The sequence below is a fragment of the Lethenteron reissneri genome, chromosome 16, assembly GCF_015708825.2.
Source record: "Lethenteron reissneri isolate LAM-NWPU_2019-01 chromosome 16, ASM1570882v1, whole genome shotgun sequence".
Classification (NCBI taxonomy): Eukaryota; Metazoa; Chordata; class Hyperoartia; order Petromyzontiformes; family Petromyzontidae; genus Lethenteron; species Lethenteron reissneri.
This window is the reverse complement of record NC_083794.1, coordinates 13217455-13238247: the sequence shown is the minus strand read 5'-3', so window position 1 is coordinate 13238247 and position 20793 is coordinate 13217455. Positions and strand designations below refer to the sequence as shown.

Below are 20793 nucleotides of genomic sequence, written 5' to 3'. Positions count from 1 at the left end.
AATCAAGCACTGAGTGAAAATATCCCTTTTTAAATGTTGGAAATTTTAACACACCATGCATTCACGTGCTTAAAGGCTGGGCACTAAGCAAGGAAAAATATAACTTTGGGATATATTGTAAACGTATTGTCTAAAGCAGGATAAAATAGACAGTCCAAATCATCATGGGACCTCCTTTGCCAGTGCCAAAATATAAGAATAGGTTTTCCCCTTTTTTTTGGCAACAAAACAGGTGTTTAGATGTTAAAACACCAAACTCAAACCTTTTGCAAGGAATCATGTTTGCATTAACTACAATACTTGTGGTCAGAATGATAAAAATCATACTCTGATAATATATGCGTTGTCTTTGAAACTGATTAGTCCACACCAGAGACAGCTTTCTTTAGAGCCGAGTCTCAAACAGTGTTAGACCAGAGGACGCCAAAAGGCATACAGCACAAAGACAATGCACTATCAGAGTAATGAGAGCTCAGGGTGAGCAGCGACATCATGGGACAGTACCAAAATATGATAATAGGTTTTCCCCTTTTTTCTGGCAACAAAACAGATGTTAAGATTTCGATTTAAAGCTTTCGTGACTGCAGGGATTCATCTTCTTGGTTCTTTCGGTAAAGTCACGTAGAAGGGAATTAATAAAATAATACAAATTAAACACCGAGACAATTTCAACCGAGAATATGGATTCTGGCTTAGCAATCATTGGAAGGATTTGATAAACCATTTCGGGTCTTAATTGATTGTGTTCACGCTTACGGTGACTTTCAGACCGCATTCCATTCTCTTCCTCTCCCCCCTCCTCTTTTCCGAACATAGATGGACTCGTCAATCTGAACAACTGCCAAAATCGCTGTCCGTGGTGCTAACTTAAGAAAAAAACGCCACTTTTTTCAAAATTTCTTGCTATGTTTTTCACACCTGATGATGATTGCTTGTGTTGCAGTTGAAACGTCGTGAGAATTTTATTGTTTTATATTTTAATTATTTTATTGCTTCCCTTCTACGTGACTTTACCGAAAAAACGAAGAATACTGGCAAAGATGTTAACACACATGATGTAGCTGCTCTCCCCGAGTTCTTTGTGCTGTTCGCCTTTTGGCGTCCTCTGGTCTAACACTGTTTGAGACTAGGCTCTAAAGAAAGCTGTCTCTGGTGTGGACCAATCAGTTCCAAAGACAATGCATATACTGTCGGAACATTTTTTTTTTGTATTTTCACCACAATAAATCTGTGGTTAATGCAGACATGATTCCTTGCAAAAGGTTTCAGTTTGGTGTTTTAACATGTTGCCAGAAAAAAGGGGAAAACCTATTCATATCGAGTCCAAATAATTCCCTTTTGAGGCAGTTTTATTGTCAGTGGCCCTCTGGTGACCCTAAAACCAGGGGCCGATTCAATACCTCACTCCTCTCTTGAGTTACATCTGTGTGTGAGATGGACAGATATACTCCTGTATGCTCATTCACGCTTCGCTTGTTCATTTATTAATTACAGCCGTGGGTATTACGCCACACTGTTTTACCCATGTCACTCCAGCAGCTCTGATATTCATGCAGTTGTTTGTGACTTTGTTTATATGCAGTGCAGTGAAACAAGCCTGTATAGTATAACATGTAAAGTGTTTGAAGATCTTACAGATGTTTAAATGTTAAACCATCATACCCAGGGATCGCTGCGTTGTGTGTGCGGGCATGTGTGTTGCGTGTGAATCCGTACACGTATGTGCAGTTGTATCGTGGTTTGGTGCAGTGCGCGATCGTCCAGGTGAACTGCGTTCGAGTACCTGGCTATACTGGATAACATTCGATGGAAATTGCAATATTTACCTGATTTGGGTCTCCCCGAGGTCGACTCATTTAAAGTCGAGTACATGATCTGGTGTCGTTTCGAGAGAAGCACTGTAGATATAAAAGCAGCCGGGCACGTGTGATGCTGGCCTGACCACTCCACTCGCTGTTCAGGCCGTAATAAATAATTGCTATTAGCAAGCACACATTATGGTTTCCTGCGAGTATCGAGAGCGCAAAAACAAAGCAATGTGAGCATAAACAAAAAGGTAGTCCAGAAGGAGACTTTGTTGCAAAAGATACAAAAGAAGCGGTCTTCTTTAGTTTTGACACGTAATGAAATGGAGGCCGACAAGTTAGCATCAGTGTCCTTGCACTGCCGCGTGGAGAGAGCGACAAGTAGAGGAAGTCCACGCAGGAGGTGGCCTGATGACATTAACGAGGAGGACTTAAAACAAACATAGGTCTGCGGAAAGGGGTCGCCATGACCAGAGAAAATAAGGAGCGGAAGAAAATTCGTCCAGCCTCGTCGTCAGCCGCCATGTGTAAACTAGCGAAAGAGGAGTAAGCGGGAAGACTCGGCACTTGTCTCAACAGTCTAAGGGAATGAGCCGAGGATGGTTGTCGTGTGTGTGTGTGTGCGCAGGCTACTCTCGTCCTGACGAGGAAATGTCGGCGGCGACGTCCATGGCGGACCAGCAGGATTTCCGCGTGGTAGTCATCAATCGGCCACAGGAGCAGCGCTTCTGCAATAACCGCGTCAGGTGAGCAGGGAGATTCACACTGCTTCTGTCCCTTCACTTTTGACCTGCAATCGTGATTCCAGAATTTGTACCGTGCCGTATGATTGCAATATTGCCATCGTCATCATCATCATCAGCTATGATCTATCCATTGCTGGGTTAAGGCCTCCATAGGCTGCTGCCATCTCTCATGATCGTGCGGTGCCACAATCCATCTAGCTCCTGCACATGAGACGGTGTCATCACTTCGACTCTGCGGTGGATGAAATCACGAACGTATTTCGTCCTTTCACTGCTACTCTGTCGTGATATTTCTTTAAGAGTCAGAAAGTCGGAAGCGTCCTCCTTGCTCAAAGAAGTGTTGGGTGGTCATCTGTGAAGGGGGCCCTAAGCCACAAGAGGAAATTACATTAACCTCTGTCAGGGGTCACACTATATTTTAGTATACAACTGTGAATAATTTGTTGAATCTAACATTTTTTTACATTTATATATGGGCAGCTATAGCTTGCAGTGAACGTAATGTTGGACTGCCACTGATACAAATATATATTTTTAAGCGACGGTAACTTTTTGGATTGAAAGAGTATTTCTTGTTACATGACTTTAAATGAAAAACCTCACACTGACACAATGCCAATAACATTCAACTATAATAATTGTGTCTTATGAAATTGTAATCTTAAGTGTGCATGAACTTTTTTTTTTTACGTCGTATAAGTTCTGCATACATATTACACACTTTAAATGCTAATGCATTTGACATTGCGGGTTCTCATTACTTTGACAGTACCCAATACGAAAAACGATCACACATATATGTAGTTCATATTCTTGGTTCTTTCGGTAAAGTCACGTAGAAAGTATTGATTAATTAATTAATAGTGATACTTAATATTGATTAGATATAAGCTCAGTATACATGCATCGAATTGTGTATGCACATTTTTTTTTACTTGTCTTTGACGCATGACCCCAGCAGCTACAAGTGGCTTCTATATTCACTATAGTGTTAAAACTTATACTGAATCCTTGAATTCAATCACCACCCAGACTCAATACATTTCACTACTTCATATGAAGAGGTGGTTGCATACGTCTCTGGTATGAAGTGAATGCAGAGAAATGTTTTGAAGCTTTGTTGAATATTGTTGATGCAGTCCTGGACATGATATTATGGAAAACTAGAGTAATGCGTGCACAACGATTAATAATGGAATGTACCACGGTTCAATTCCTCGCCACGGCGAACATCAGTGGTGAGTGATGTCTGAACTGGTCCAACTTTCCCAAGAGTAATAGGGGCCGTCCATAAATGACGTCACACACCTGGGGGGGGGGGGGAGTCAGACATTTGTGACGATGTGTGACGAGGGGGGGTGGGGGGGTTTGAGAAATGTGACGTCACATCAGAATGCGCAACTTTAAATAAATATCGACAACACGTTCTACTTAATTAAATAGACTTTTTAATAAATGTTTTCTTCTACAACATCAGAATATAGCGGCACATTAAATACGCACTACAATGACAATAGTTTAAAGCTATTTGAAGCATTTTTTTGGGGGGGGTGGGGGGCAGAGCTTTGTGACGTCATATTTGAGGGGGGGGGGTCTGACTTTTTGTGACGCCGTGTGACGATGGGGGTGGGGGGTTAAAAATCGTTCAAAATCGCGTGACGTCATTTATGGACGGCCCCATACTGCTGCACTGCACTTTTGTGCTCCCACCTCTGTGGCCCCTGCCGTTGCTAATCCGCACTGACCAGTGTGGGGTCAGACATTCTTCATGTTGACTGACAGGGCATGGGGAGGCCTTTATCCAGCAGAATTTTGGCAGAGCGCCGAACAAAAAAACGATTAGCACGGTTGGCTACGTAGAGTGCGAAAGAAGTTCAGTGTACGTCCGTACTATACATTCAAATGTGTGGTCTTGCTTCCACAGTACGGCCAAGTACAACGCTCTGACCTTCCTGCCACGCTTCTTGTACGAGCAGTTCAGCCGAGCTGCCAACCTCTTCTTCCTCTTCATTGCCCTCCTGCAGGTGAGGGTGACGCAATTGGCATTGCTACTGCAGCTCAGGTAGCGGAAATTTATGAATTGTGGACTAACTCTGGGTTTGGGGCAAGAGTTAGGTTAGGGCTGTACGCTGTCCTGCGCGCGTGTGTTTGTTGCTGACGGAGACCTGTTTACGCACGTGACAGGTCATGCTATGGTTTCAGCTGTCCACACGTAATGGTTGCAATAAAGTTGAAGGCAGAAACGCGTTTCCTTGGCAATTTGCCCCACTTTAATGGAGCCATTGGCAGGTTTTTGTCGAAAGGGATACTTGTCTTGCCAGAGAGGACAATTGCCAACAACTTAATCGGGTCCTAAATGTTATCCCTGATCGCACGTGCATTGGGTGCCACTTCCACTGGTCGTCCTAAGCCAGTTGCGGAATTCATAATTCCTAAGTGTCCTGTGTCTCTGTGGAACGAAACAAATGCATCAACTGTTTACAATTTTATCCTCAAGTGAAAACACTCGCATACGCTCACTTCTACCAAAGTTGGACTGAGCCCCTTGATGCACTACAACAATGCATAACGAGTTTATATTCATACGATCATTTCAGAATTAGAATTCTTATTTATTCTGGATAAATCCGATGAGCTATGAAGCTCTTTTGCACAGATGTCCAGGAGCGTTGGCGGCACTTATCTCCGTTGCAAGCCCTGAGCCAGTGGTGACAATTTCGTTTTCATGTTGTGTGAGACCAGTTTGTCCATAGAATTATTCATGATTAGATGTTTGTTTTCCCCTCTATCAACATCGATATTTCATCCCTTGTTTAACCTTTAATGTTTGTGCATTTGTCTTTATTTCCCGTGTTTGTCTTTTAACCCAGACCCCTCCTGATAAGAAACTTTACATTTTAAGTGGATTTCTCACTTGGTCCAAACAATGAAGGGAGGGCCTCTATTATTTTGCAGGGTTTGCGTAACGATAGCTCCCCCCCCCATTCTGGAATTTTAAATATTGCTTTTTTTCTCGTGTTATTTACATTGCCCTGCCCTTCAAAGTGTTATTCATTAGTTGCTGTTGCCAGCAAATGCTGATGACACTCACAATTATTTAGAGGCCCTCCTGGAACTTCAATCTGTACAAATGCAGTGTGAGCCGTGAGTGGCTTGACATTTATGTTTATTAATTGAAATTCAGAGTTGGCATGTTGATATTTTGTGAATTATTTAGTTAGAATTAATGGATCTTGTTTTCCATTGCAACGGTATGATTGATAAACAGTACAGTATCAGTTTTCAGCGGCACTTTCAATTAAAATTCCCCAGCCTTTTCATGACATAGCAAGCCAATTAAGACATTGCTTTGGGTCCAAAAATACACTCGTGATTTTAAGTGCACACATCAAATTAAAGAATATGGTGGGTTTATAAAAAAAAATCAAACAAACAAAGTCGTGCATCGTAAATATTGTGTGCAATCAAGAAAACGAAATTGCAAGATGCCGATACACGTCGGTGTTTGGTATGGAGAGTTATGAGCGTCCATTTTCTAGATTGTATTTTACTGGAGCACGGGGTACACATTGAAAAGTGATTACGCGTGTGTGGGCCACGTGGCATCGTACGAAGGCAATGCACGGATTTTGCCTCGAGCCAAATGAGGGCTAATGTTAGAAAACAGAAAAGCACAAAAGCTGCCTCTGGTAAAAGGCGAATGGAAATCCCAGGGGTTTTGCAAAGCTCATTCGTGGTGATAGCGTGCTCAGCAAAGATTCAAAATGCTTGTGCATCAGTCAGGCGTGGTCAATCCCGCCAGGTTTAATAGCATAGTGAGGCAGCCAGAGATAAAGATGGATGAAGACAGATGAGTGTTCTGCTGACGACTAGGCTCATCCAAAGCACTCGGTGTGTGCTTATCTCACAAAGCAACGCTATGTTACCGACTCGTACATTTTCCAGTTTTTTATCTCTTCCTTGTTACACTTTTAGCAGCGCCGTCGACGTTGCTTGGAGAAATGGCACTTTTGTGACGATGCTAATTGTGCCGCTCGCTTTTTTTTGCCTCCCGCGCTTTGAGCAGCAAATCCCAGAAGTGTCTCCGACAGGGCGCTACACAACTCTGATGCCTCTCATCTTCATCCTTGTCGTGGCCGCTCTCAAGGAGATCATTGAGGACTACGTGAGTTATACCTCCACCGATGCTGGGATCCCACGGGGCATCTTAACGGCCCACTTGACCGGGTTAGAAAACTGGCAAGTGGGCAAATATGATATAGCGGAAGTTAAATGAACTCTGATCACTTCCTTTCAACCGTAGAGGGAAGGGGAGAGTAGAGGGAGAGGCAGGGGGGTAATGGAGGTGGTGAGTAATGGAACCCATGGATCAGCGAGTTGGGACAAAACCCGAGTCAGGGCAGAGCTGTTCAAGAGGCAGCTCAAGCGCGGCTCAGATCTCGTGTCGAGTCGTCGTGGAGATGCGGCATTAGTCCACTTCTTCTTGGTTCTTTCGGTAAAGTCACATAGAAGGGAAGTAATAAAATAATAAAAATAAAACATAATAAAATAATATGTTATTATATTATTTTATTATGTTTTATTTTTATTATTGTAAATATAAAAATAAAACATAATATTTTATTATATTATTTTATTATGTTTTATTTTTATTATTTTATTACTTCCCTTGTACGTGACTTTACCGAAAGAACCAAGAAGATGAATCCCTGCAGTCACGAAAGCTTTAAATCGAAAATTAGTCCACTTGTTGTTCCATTTGATATTTTCAGTTGTCGCATAACAGTTACGTAATAAAAATAAGGTAAAGCGAGAATTTATATTCTTAGGTTTTTTCGGTAAAGTCACGTAGGTAAAACATCAAAATTAATAAAAATAAAATAAAACAACAATCACGACGTTTCGGAGGCAACACAAGTCTCTGTCATCTTGTGTTGCCTCTGAAACGTCGTGATTTTTGTTTTATTTTATTTTTTATTAATTTTGACGTTTTACCTACGTGACTTTACCTAAAAAACCTAAGAATATGAATCCTTGCAGTCACGAAAGCTTCAAATCTAGAATTAAAGTGAGAATTTCACAAGTTTAGCCAGTCTTCTTGCTGCAGGTAACTGTATTTTCTGACTTTAACACGAATATGTTTTGTTCTCATAAAAATGTCCATTTTCTGTTCTGCATGTTAAATAATGCTTATAACGTTTCTCGATTTGGTAGCAACGAAATCCCTTGGTTATGCTCTCACCGATCATGCGTTCAACTTGTGTACAAATTTCCGCATCGTTTTATTTTCTGTTTGAGCCTCCTAAGGGTTGACACTTTGCAGAGAAATGTCACGCCTTATCCTTTTCCCAGAAAAGACACCGGGCTGACAGGGAAGTCAATAAGAAGAAGACGACACAAGGTACTAATGCCAGATTGTATAGTTTGAAGAGACACCAATGGTTGACACACACACGTACAAAATCCAATCGCAAAACTCGGGAGGCTAATTTGGGGCCTGGTCTCCTCTTGAATGCAATTGATGTTCCTTCAGTTCGACCTCCATAGTGATTAGGTGAATTCCGTTATTATTATATTTTTTACTCGTCTTTTCTGGAGCCTAAAGTGTGATAATGTGATACGGTCAGCAGCTGCATTGCCCAAGGGTAGTAGCACAAGTGGTGTTAATGGATGCCATGGACTTGTGATTATTCATTTATTCGGTTCTTCCAGTAACTTGCAGCAACTTGGCAGATTCAATTATTCTTGTTGGAAATGGCTCGAGTATAATGACATTTTATCTACATTCGGAGGGACTGTTGGCTTCCGTTACAGCTCTTGTGACCTCAATTTGCAGCCAAGTGTGGTAAAGGTAGTACTACGCATTCTGTTGTTGGTTATTTTCTGCAGTGGTGTCGCACGGATAGCCCAGCAGTGGGCTGTAACTCTTCCAGTTTCACTTGGCTCTAAAGGGCCCAAGCTTCACCTTTGTTGACGTTTTACATGTAACATTGACAGCATTTATCCACGAGCTCTGTCCAATTTGTCCGATATTGGTAGGTAGGCATGATAACCCTCTTAAAAATGATCCAATATCAATTAAGCTTGGGCATGAAGTTTTGTTTGCTCTTTAGGGACTTACCCGATTTGAAAACCAGACACATTGATCGAAGGGTTTCCCAAAAGGTTGGACACACGACCCAAACGGACTCTGTTCGGTGTCCCTGCCCTGCCGCCTGAGAGGTTCCCTGTCGTCAGAGCCGCTATCAGAGCCCGGCGCTGACACAACGCACCGCTTCCCACCACGCTTGGCTCCAGCTTGGCCGTTATTGTTGCAAATAAAATATTTGCAAAGTGGGATGTGTGTGTGTGTGTGTGTTGGAACGCGTTGCGCAATCTCCGTGTGCGCTTGCTTGTTTTTTTCTTTCTTAACCGTGTCTATTTCACCAACCCCTTTGATGACCCACCCTTGGTTTAGTGTTGCAGAATGGAGACTGGCATACCGTGAGCTGGGAGAAGGTGAGTGCCCGGTTATCTCGTGAACCCAAGCAGCGGTAATTGGATTATCCGATATTGGTTGTTTACGTACACATCGGGTGAGCGGTGGTGCCATGGTTAGCACACTGCGCTACAAACCCAACAACCTCAAGTTTGATTCCAAGCCACGGCTCACATCAGTTGCTTGTGATATCTGAACTGCACCTGGGCTTTTCCCTCTGCACATACCCGCACTGACCAGCGTGGTTAGGTATAGCCAAACAACCCCCTGTTTATCATCATCATGGTATATGGATGCCCTCATTCAGCAGTGGATTTACAAAGGGCTGTAATATATATGCACTATATATAATTATCAAATTAATGCTTTCCTATGCATTTTACTCCGAGCTACTTTCTGAAAATATGTCTTTAAAAGAAGTTTCGTTATGACGCGATGTAATTGAATAAATGCTGTTGTTGTACAATTATTTGACATTATAATCGTCCTTGGACGCTGTTGTCTCGAGTGCTCCGTAGTATGGCCGCATTCCGGAAACCTACCCACCAATTACAAAACCTGCATTGATATCGTTTAACGTTGCCACCAGCTGTGGATGCTGTTCACCCATTCTCTCCTACAGGTGGCAGTGGGTGATGTAGTAAAGATAAACAGCAAGGAGCATTTCCCAGCAGACATTGTGATTCTGGCATCCAGGTAGTGGCTCTGAGACGGATTTGAGAAGCTCTTAGCTGTGGGCACACAACTGTGCCAACTTATTCCTCCTTGTCTCCCTTTGAAGTTACTCCCTCCCCTCCCACCTTGGCTATGGTTCTCACTATATTTATTCCCTTGCTTCACCATCTAACTCCTTCCTTCGTCTCCTCTATCCCTCTACCCTCTTTGTTGTCCCTTCCCGAACTTCTTTCTCTCTGCACCCTTGCCGTGCGCTCTTTCCCGTGGCCCCTTGAGGTTGGCGTCGGTGATGTTCTCAGAATCACGAATGGGCAGAAATTGCCAGCAGACCTGGTCATGTTGTCCTCCAGGTCTGTCCCTTTCCGCTCTCCTATTGTCCCCCCTTGGGTTTTCTTCACGACGAGCTTTTTTTTTGTCCTTCCCCACTGCTTCAAACTTCTTATTGTTTACACGCGAATCCACTTTTTTCATCTTTGTGCTCGTCATTGCAGTGAATGTTCGGGCCACGCTCGGTGCTTGTCTGAACAAAACGCAGCGTAGCTCGGCCGATCACGGTCCATTTCACTGCGGCGTGGCACGCGCTCCGCTGTACACTTTGATGCGATGCTAGGCGTGTAACATTGCTCCGATTAAAAATTATTGTCTTGTTTGTAATATGTGCCTTGTGAGAATCGATTGCGTATTATTTATGTAGATGATAGGTGGATCTTACCATGAGGCCAATTGAGAAAACGAAACTCTATAAATGAGACAGAACAAACGTCAAGCAATTCAAATGAGACGTTTTAAACAAGATAGCATGAATACATGCGTTTTTGTTGTCAAACAGAGATCTCACATTTTGGTAATCCATTCAATCATTGGGGTGGGGTGGATTGTTACATGCCTGCAATGTGCACTGTGTGCTAAGTTGAAAGAATAACAAACACATTTTACAGGACTAATTATAAACGGCCAAACACTGCCTTGGCAGATGATGATTTAAACAAATGTGCAATACATTTATATACACATAAAATGATTCCAAAATTGACAAAAATATGTTTTTAAGTGTTGTTGTATCGAAAGGAAGTGTAAATGTAAAATATATATACGCTACTCAAAGAGCTCACACAGGGCTTGCCATCTGGTAACGTGTTGATGTATAACTGCTAACCAAGTAACCCAGAAGAAATACATTATTATATTTATTTTATTTTGTAAAAGTACAAAGCGAAAAAAAACCCATGAGATTGCGTAACTTGGTTTAGAATCCAGTCCCAACGTCTCTGTTCAGACTTGGCTTTTGCTTTCCATTCAGCGAGCAATCACTCATTTTTTCTCATTGTGGCAGCTTCTGTTTTGGATGCTTGTTCCATAAAGAGCATTGCAGCAGCACCACCACATAACCACGTTAAGATGAATTGGGATTTAGATCCAATGTTAAAGTATATTATGCTCACAATCAAGCAGCAGCATGGGTCAGCTTTCACGATTAGAATCAAATAGCGCTCCGTTTCTATAATATACCCTATGCTCTTTAATTTTCTCTCGCTGGTTAAGAAGCTATATTATTTAATGTTTCTGATGCAGGTTAGTCTGGTAATCGACGGTGACATTCTGTGCTTTGGTTTTTATTTAGTGAACCGCAGGCCATGTGCTACATCGAGACTGCAAACCTGGACGGTGAGACGAACCTGAAAATTCCGGCAGGTAACAACAAAGTTTTTAAGTAGCTTTTGTCTTTTCGTAGATTGGTTCCATGATTTTTTTTTTATCGACCCCCGGCTGTTGCAATTTAACTCCCGTCTTCTTTACTCACCCTTTGTTCACCGGCGCATTTCTTCTTGCCTTACACCGACCACACGCAGGGCCTGCCACTGACAGCCGGACTGCAGACCAGCGATTCCTTGTTGTCAATTGACGGGCGCATTGAATGCGAGGCCCCGAATCGCCACCTCTACGACTTCACGGGGAACATCCAACTACAGGGACATGGGTAGGTCTCCTCGAATAACGTGTCACTTTCTCCATTGCTCGAGGCTCTATCCTCCAGAAAATGCAGTTATTTGATTCTGCGTTTGAACTACCGCGGAGGATTTTGTGCTTATGCAGTGTAGCTCCGCACCTCGGATTAATCATGGTTGGCTATGTACGGTGCAAAAAAAGTTCAACGTACATGCAACTAACCGACATGTTTTTTGGGTTGTACCACATGTTGTTTGACATGATCTCAGACGTTTCGCTCCACGGGCTGGAAGCATCTTCATTTGTGTGAATTTCTTCAGGAACGTCAGAACGGCTATTCCTGAAAAAGCTCCCAGTCCTTGGGATGAAACGGCGGACGTAATCCTGAACAACACGTGGCATAAACCAAAAACATATTGGAGAGCCATGCATTGAATAGACCGCTCTACATGTTGCAGATGTTACTGCCAAACCCATAAAAATAACATGTGGTAGAAATGGAATACATTTTCTTCGTATGTAAATGTAGTTTAATTGTTCATCTTATTGGATGCGATTGATTGATAAGGTTACAATGGTTACGACTGATGGAGACGATGCGATTTCTACTCGGGGGTGTATGCATGGGGAGCGGTAGTGCAGCTGTTAGCGTGCTGCGCTTCGAACCCAACGACCCGAGTTAAATTCCTGAGACTCTACGGGGGGATCTTTGTCTTTGTCTTTGATCAGCACGGTGCCACTGGGCCCAGACCAGATCTTACTGAGAGGAGCCCAGCTGCGCAATACCCAGTGGGTGTTTGGCGTTGTGGTGTACACAGGCCACGACACTAAGCTCATGCAGGTACAGCGCACGTGTTGCATGTTACTCAGCACATTTGAAATTTGAACACATCCTCATTTGATTCTCACCTGGTAAAACAATGTTTATCGCTTCAAATAAGCAGGCATTCATTCATGCATTAATACACGCATACCGACTAACAGCCAAGTAGGCATTCATACACAAAGCTACGTCTTTATTCAGGCTTACCTATAGATGCAAACTCGCATGAATGCTTGCATTAATCCACACACAGACTACCATATATCATTAAAAAAAGTCCAAATATTGAAATTCCAGTTGTCCATTAAAGACTCACCGAGTCTTAAGACTCTTTTTCGTGAGGGTCCTGCATCGGGATGTTTGTTCAATTACATGAATGAGTATTTTGTTAGGCTGCGTGTTGGGTGTTTTTTCTCAAACTTTTGCCATGCACGACTACGGGTATCTTCATCTCCTGAGGATGCCCGTGGTAGTGTTTGTGTGGGGAGCGAAAGTGTCGCAGTTAGTGCACTGCGCTACGAACCTGTCAACTCAAGCTCCATTCCCGCTCACGGCCAACACCAGTTGCAATTATCTGAACCTGTTCTTGGCCCCCCCCAAGTCGACTCAGCCTCAAATGTGTGCCTAATGCGCTGTGTAATCATCGCCACTTTGGGAGACAGAGGGCCGGGTGTGGTGCTGACCACCCACCCCCTCGCGTACAATGCCGGCCTTCATAGGTGCTCGCTAACAGCACTTGTCTCAACAGTCTGTTAAGGCTACACGGCGGATCTTTGTCTTTATGTGTGGTGAAGCTTAACAGACGAAATGCTCAAAGGCTGGCCTCACCCGGGAAGACCACTTGGATTACGAACGGATGCGAAACGTGTGTGGTCAAACACTTCCTCTTGTCTTTGTACACTTCAGAACTCTACTCGCGCGCCACTCAAACGCTCCAACGTGGACCGCGTGACGAACCTGCAGATCCTGCTGCTGGTGGTGACACTTCTGCTCATGGCCCTGGCCAGTGCCATTGGCTCCTCCATCTGGACCTCGGCACACTGGAAAGGGGACTGGTACCTGGGGTTCCGAGGTCAGATTTTCGGGTGCACAAATGCGGGCGCAGTGATCGGGTTAAATGTGTCGCCCCTTTTTGCCGCCCCAGAAGATTACCGGGAGAGTGAAGCTTCTGGGGTGCTGTGATGGATGAAGAACATTTACGAAACGTCGCACACAGCGGCGTAATGGGTTTTGCCGGGGCTACGGTTATTTTGGCTGTCATGGCGGGTTAAGTTTGTTTCTGTAGAGCTTTTGAGCTGTCGTGATGGAATATGAGGATTTATGAGAGGTAATTTCTAGGCGTCATGTTGGGTTGTTTGGTAAACGTATGGGCATTGGGAGCGTGATAATACAGTTTAGGTGTTAACTCAAAGGGCTTGGCAGGGCACCACGATGGGTGTGTCGGCTTATGGGGATTGACGGGCATGATTGCCAAGTTTAATAGGGTTGGGTAGAAAACATTGGTTTATTTTTGACTGATCATTGTCGATTTATGCTCTGTTTTTTTTCTTCAACAGTAAACCAATGTGATTTTACAAACATATACCTAACTTGCTTTTTGTGTGTTTTTTTAATCTTAGATAATGCACCGTCAAACTTTGGCTTCAACTTTTGACCTTCATTATCCTCTACAATAACCTGATTCCCATAAGTCTCCTGGTGACCCTGGAGGTTGTCAAGTTCATACAGGCCTTCTTCATCAACTGGGTATGCACTTGCTCACTCTGCTGCGTTACAGTTGTTTGCACCGTCAGCTTTGCCAAACGAACCCTGTGTGTCGAAAAAGCGAATTTTAGTATTTAGAAACTGGATCAATTTAATACGCTGGGCGGGTGGCTCATGTCTCGAATCGACCCTTTTGGAAGGGGAGGGATGGTTGATCACACACGTCTGAGGAGCTGCGAGATGGCCAAGAGATGGTAGTACAGCTAGTCGATTAAATCCATCTGTGCGGAGATTTGTGTTTCCCCCCCAGTGTGCATCGGTTATCTCCGATGACTCCATTTTCCTCCCACATACCAAATACTTTTTCATGGAATTGGCCAAACTTCATGATGACCCTCCTGAAAAAGAGTCTTAAGGTGTTCTTTGTTTATCCTGGATAAATTAAATTTGTATTGTTATTATTAACGCCAATTTAAAACATATATAAATTGTATCTGATTCAGCACCACATAAACGGGATATCCCATTGATAGATGTATGTGTCTAGCAGTAGCGTGTCACGGTACGAGTTCAATTTAGGAGAAAGTGGCGTCATTTGTCGAACTCTTGCTGTCGGTGTGCCCACAGGATGCGGAGATGTACCACGAGGAAAGCAACACAAATGCCATGGCTCGGACATCCAACCTGAACGAGGAGCTGGGACAGGTAGGGCACACAGTGGTGACTTCATCTCAGGCATTCTTCATTGTCATCATAACGAGCATGACCTTTGTTAGACTCACTCACGAAATTAGCTGTTATTGTCGTACACAAAAAAAAAACCCGGCAAATTCATTGAGCTGTCATTTTCTCTTTTTGATGGTCTAGCTTTTTTTTTACCATGAGTTCGGTGAGTTGAATTTTGACCATCTCTAATCTTCGCAGGTAAAATACATCTTCTCGGACAAAACCGGCACACTAACCTGCAATGTCATGGAGTTCAAGAAAGCCACAGTGGCCGGCATCGCTTATGGGTAAGTTGTGGACATCAATAGTTTATTTTTGTCTGACTGGTCGTTGTCATGTTTATTCTTTTCGATCACATGGAGGGTGGATTTAAAATTGTACTTGTTTATTCCAAGGCATAACGAAGAACCATCAGAAGCGGGATTTCAGGACCCAGCTTTGCTGCAAAATCTCCACAGCAATCATGTGAGCCGTGAAACATTGGTGAAGAAATGTGTTAAAAGGACAAGCGTTATTATTGTTGTTTTTGTAAAAGGAATAACATGTTTAATAACATTAATTACCAGTCACATAATTTTCCATGTGGGTGTTGTTGCTACCAAAAGTTTGTTTACATATTTTTTGTGCAAAAAATAAAAACACTTCCCAAACAGAAAAATTTAGGCCGCGGAATTGTAATTATGGCGTAATTTTTATTTATTTCTACGTTATCTGTCCTGGCAGCCGTCGGCTGGGGTCATCTACGAATTCCTCGTCATGATGTCCGTGTGCCACACGGCTGTGCCGGAAGCGGAGGATGGCTCAATCGTTTATCAAGCCTCCTCGCCCGGTAAGGGGACGACCATCGCTTCTCACCGGAAGGAGAATTTAAATCAGCGGTTGGGGGGGGTGGAACCTGCCTGTGCCTTGCTGCGGGCCAATAGGATTTTCAATTACCTTTTGGGTGGGTGGGCCGCACATTAACACGCAGCACAAGTTTAAGTTTATTTTGTTCAACCAAGTGGGAGCTCAAGAGACCGGGATAGTTTCATTTGCAAGAGTGACCTGGACCTTGACCTTGGTGACTACTGTCCCTGCAGGAGGCCCATCATGGCATGCAAAATCTAAAAACACAGTGTGGTCAAGTTGAAAATATTCGCCTTTAGTACCCAATTATTGTTTTTACGATGCTTGCTGTGACGGATTTAAAATCGTTTTGGGGGTGGATGCTGTTAGGCTTCGTGTAGCCTCTAGACATTTAATTAAGAAGAAGAATTTGTGGGCCGTATCCGGTCCGTGGTCTGTAGGGTCGCCACCCCTGCTCTCAATAATCCATTCGTGGTAATTCATGGTCACTGCACGATCTGTTACAGCCAGCGTGCGTCATGGTTACCCTGGTGAATATAATTTTTAAATTTACGTTCCAGTAATTGTATTCACTTTTTTAACACGTGGAAGGTATCCTTTACGTGAACACAATATCTTCACATTAAACTCTCCATAGATTTCAAATATACTAATTCTACAGACCACACTGCATTTCTCTGAGTGCCACGTATTTGTGTGACGGATTTGGTGTTCGTCAAACACCAGGGTATTCATCGTTTCACTCAGTGCATCTTTTGTCCACTTCTGGAGTTGGGTTTCACTGAGAACCAGTTTCACCTGTGTGACACGCAAACACCGGTGTTTAGTTTGACCCTTGTCCAGAAAAAAAGTTTGACCTCTTATGTCCAGCCGTGTTGCTACATTGACAGAGTGCACACCATTGTCTGCAGTGTGCATTGTAAATGAGGGATCAAGAGACCAACTGTACAGTCACAAGCGGCTCAACGCCACGGTCAAACACCTGCAGCGTACTGTACTGTATAATTAACAGCTGAAATTTACTTTATTCTTCGATGCCCAAGCACCACAATGCGGTATAGGCCTATGGAAGTTTTTTTTGTCAAGCTTTCTGTGAATAGCATTATCTGTACGTGTACAGCCCCCTTTTGAAAACACATTTCGGGAACGGATGAAACACGCGGCATACAATGATTAAAATAAAAAAGATTAACTCGGATAAGTTCAAACATAATCCAACTCTGCGATCAACATTTACATTTTTGTGCATTCGCTGATAACGGAACATTTCTGCTCCCACTTAACGCGATCGTCCACGTTTCGTTTTCTTCACGCGCACAACATCACAACATGCATCGAGATTATTTCGATTGTTTGGCTGCTATAATAAATTTCGATTGTTTGGCTGCTTTCAATTTCCACATGATTAGCCGCTTCGTTGAGCTATCACCTGTGGCCAGGTCGCTTCTGAAAAAGAAGCTAATACATCAGTGGACTTTACCTGGTAAAATAAAAAAGACTTTGTTTAAATATTTTAGTGATTTACTTACCTTTACAATACTTTGCACTCCCTGTCGTGTGTTTGCATCGTTTGTTTTTGAAACGTTTTCACCCCGTGCCGCCTACTGGACATCTGTAGAAAAAGAGCTTTACAGCTCATCGGATTCCTCCAGTATAAATAAAGATTCTGATTCTGTGCAGTCGCGCCGCACCCGTAGAGCGATGCGACCGTGGTGGTGCTTGTTCGTGGCTCCTGTGTTGCAGACGAGGGGGCGCTGGTGCGAGCCGCCCGCAGTCTGGGCTTCACCTTCACCGTGCGGACCCCAAACATGGTCGTCATCGACGCTGTGAGCAGGGGGAGAGGGCGAGGCGACGGTGGGGTACAGCTGCGTAGAATGTGTGCATGTTTCGCACGGATGCATGCAACCACCATCTTGTGACGCTATGACGATCCGTCACGCGTTTGCACGCTAGCCGAGTGTGTCGCTCCGCCTTCACGCTTGACGTCCTCTCGGGCGTGTTCTGTCTTTTTGGGTGGATCATTATTACAGGAGTGTAAATGGAATGTGTGTGTTCTCAATGGTGGTGTTGTTTCTCTGACACTGTAATGCTGCAATGCTGCATACGTTAGTCTTGTATGACATTGTTTATACGCTCAGGATTCACACGTGCATAATCAGGAAATGCTCGTATCACATGTGCACTTACAATGTCTCAAGTTTGTTTATGGCAATAGCTTTGTGACAGATGTCTGATCGATATACACAAATGCTTATTTTTCCCTCCCCCAAACATTGCTTTGGCTCAAGCGGAAGAATTGTTGTCATTGTGTATTCTGAGAGCTGACTGTGCATTCATTGTTTTATTTGCTTTTGCAGCTGGGGCAGGAACAGAACTTTGAGCTGCTGCATGTGCTCGAGTTTACAAGGTAAGGGTGCAGAACCCTTGAAATGCACGTACACATCCGTTAAGTGCATCTATTGTAATGCAGTGCACGCACGCACGCGTAAAAGAGGGTCCCCCGTTTAGTCTACACAGTCTCGAGTGCAAGTGATGTTAGCAAGCACGTGATTAAGGACAGCATAGCACGCGAAGGAGGTGGTACGGTCAGAACCACTCCGGTTCTCTTTTTATCGCCCCAGCGCCGATGTTTACACGCAACGCAACAGCCATTTAAGGCTGAGTACACCTCGGGGAGATCCAAGGCTAATTCAAAGACCACTACTGATGTTAGCAGTGGCTGTGGGAATCAAACTCAGGTCGTAGGGTTTCGTAGCACAGTGCCCTGGCCACTGCACCGCCATTTCCACGTTCACACGCATACGTACGTGCGTACCTACATGCAATGCGTACATCGGAATCAGAATATTTATATTGAAGGGATCCGATGAGCTATAAAGCTCTCTTTCACAGGTGTACATGTATACGGTACACACAGTGAAGCAAACTCCCATATGTATCCAATTCTAAAGGACAGCTATTGATTACGGATAATGAAGGAGGCGGTGAATGAGTGAAGGAATGATTGACCCTTGCTGTGTGCTTTGTTTTCCGGGCAGCATGCGGCGCCGCATGTCTGTGATCGTGAGGACCCCGTCCGGAAAGCTTCGTCTTTACTGCAAAGGAGCCGTGAGTCTGGCAACAGCCCTTTGCTACGCCACGCCGCCTTTAGTTTGACGCGGCGCACTGTGCATTTGTGCAGTGACTCATTGTGGCCGCGTCTCAAAGATGCTACCCAGAAACGGTGCGGATATTTAGTCAGTCAGTCGGGAGGCAGAGGGAAATAGGGGAGTCTTGAGCCTGGACTTGAACGGAAACAGGGAGCCAGCAAGCACAGATGACTGAACGAAAGTGGTTCTGGACAATGGGGGGAACAGGAGAAAAACAGTGATCTCCCACTGAGCGACGGTTAAATCTCGGGGGGTCAGTGGCGGTGTCTTTGGCAGTGAGCCTTGGTTGCTGTAGCAGAGAATGGCGCTGGTGGCGGGGGAAGAAGTGCCACAACAGAAGCGGTTGAGCGAGGGGTGAGAAGTGGACGCGCGGTCAGTAGGGGCGAGCCCGTGGAGGGTCTCGTAGATGGTGCAGTGTGATCTTGATGTTGATCCGAGAATCGATATTGAATTTGGCAGCCAGTCGAGTGAACGAAACGTCGGGGGTGTTGGCGCGGTCACGTTAACGAGTGTGGGTGAGCACAAGCAGCAGCAGCGTTTTTGATCAAATGGAGTTTGGAGGTGAGATGTTTGTGGGCGAGACTGTGGAGGAGAGAGTTGCGGTAGCCCAGTCGGGACGTGAGGGGAGGCATTGATGAGGTGGCAGCTGGGGTAAGGAAATAGCGCAGCTCGGGAGATGTCGTGCAGGTGGAGGCGGGACGTTCTGCACCGTGGGATCGTGTGGGGAAGAGAACTCAAATGTGAACGTGTTCCAGCGTTGTACCATCTCCCTTTTGTCGTTTGTTGTTCACCTTGCAGGATAACGCTATATACGAGCGCCTAGCGAATAACTCCTTGTACAAGGAGGACACCCTCCAGCATCTGGAGCTGTTCGCCTCCGAGGGTAAGCACTGTCGTATTCGGCACAGTTGACATAACCATGGGCACTGTGAAAATCTACGTATTCATGGTTACATTGTGAGAATATGCGTCACGTGTTCAGCAACGTCACGCGAACGAAAGTTTCATTGTTTTTGTAGCAATCTGAATATCGCCCTGTCACAATGGCATAGTATCCGATTATATAAATATGCAGATATTAATACGAATTATAATAGTTAAACCAAAGGTGGTGTATGCCTTTAACCCAGTACTCTGGACATTAAGGTTGGTCAAAGTCGCGCATATTTGGGATTCCCAAACCCACTGGGCCGAGGTGGGCAGGAGGTGGCAGTGCATCAAATAGGTTGTAAATCTTTCATAGTGGAACTTTCATTATTATATCCTCATATGGCTGGTTTCCCCTACACATGAAAAACAATCACTCTTTAAAGGTTTGGCCAAATATCCCAACGCAGAACCCTCCTAAAAACGTCTTAAGACTCGGTGAGGTTTTTTTAGGTAACAAAGACAAACAAAGACAAAGATCCCCCGTTTAGCCTTAACATACTGTTGGGGCAAGTGCTGTTAGCAAGCACCTATGAAGACCCGCAAGGCACACGAAGGGGTGGGTGGCCAGCACCACGCCCGGCCGCCTTTGTCTCTCAAGTGGCGATATTTTCACACCGCACCAGTGACTCATTTGAGGCTCTGTGCTATGATGGGGGTTATTCAACCACACATCACCACGCGGGTTGGTGACAGTGGGGAGCAGAGACTGCCGCACTGCTTTCTGCCGCCCACAACGTCCGCGAGTGTGGATGGGACACCTCGAGCACCCGTCCCGTTACTCGTCGTGATCGCCCTGCCAAGCACTAAATCACATTGTTTCGATGGTTTGCCAACTCGGCGCACGGCCAATAACTTAGCCTTGCCGTGACCGCCGTGCGGTAAACCAAATTAATCTTAATTCGATGACCACGAGGTCATGTCGTACGGCGGTAAGCGTGGATGCGTGCTGCGCCGCGTCTGCGGC

The 20793-nt window shown here is 44.5% G+C and overlaps 1 protein-coding gene across 1 annotated transcript in view; it reads left to right on the top strand.

The window, feature by feature from the left end:
• Positions 1-20793, top strand: part of LOC133343010 (probable phospholipid-transporting ATPase IA) — a 113591-nt gene that overhangs the window by 23825 nt on the left and 68973 nt on the right. The window contains 20 exon segments of the mRNA XM_061552435.1: positions 2434-2551; positions 4476-4575; positions 6618-6716; positions 7904-7952; positions 9009-9049; positions 9652-9725; positions 11326-11407; positions 11555-11682; positions 12381-12492; positions 13381-13546; positions 14094-14123; positions 14126-14220; positions 14806-14883; positions 15103-15191; positions 15300-15369; positions 15628-15733; positions 17494-17576; positions 18108-18157; positions 18789-18858; positions 19698-19782. Coding sequence (XP_061408419.1) covers positions 2434-2551; positions 4476-4575; positions 6618-6716; positions 7904-7952; positions 9009-9049; positions 9652-9725; positions 11326-11407; positions 11555-11682; positions 12381-12492; positions 13381-13546; positions 14094-14123; positions 14126-14220; positions 14806-14883; positions 15103-15191; positions 15300-15369; positions 15628-15733; positions 17494-17576; positions 18108-18157; positions 18789-18858; positions 19698-19782 — 1725 coding nt within the window.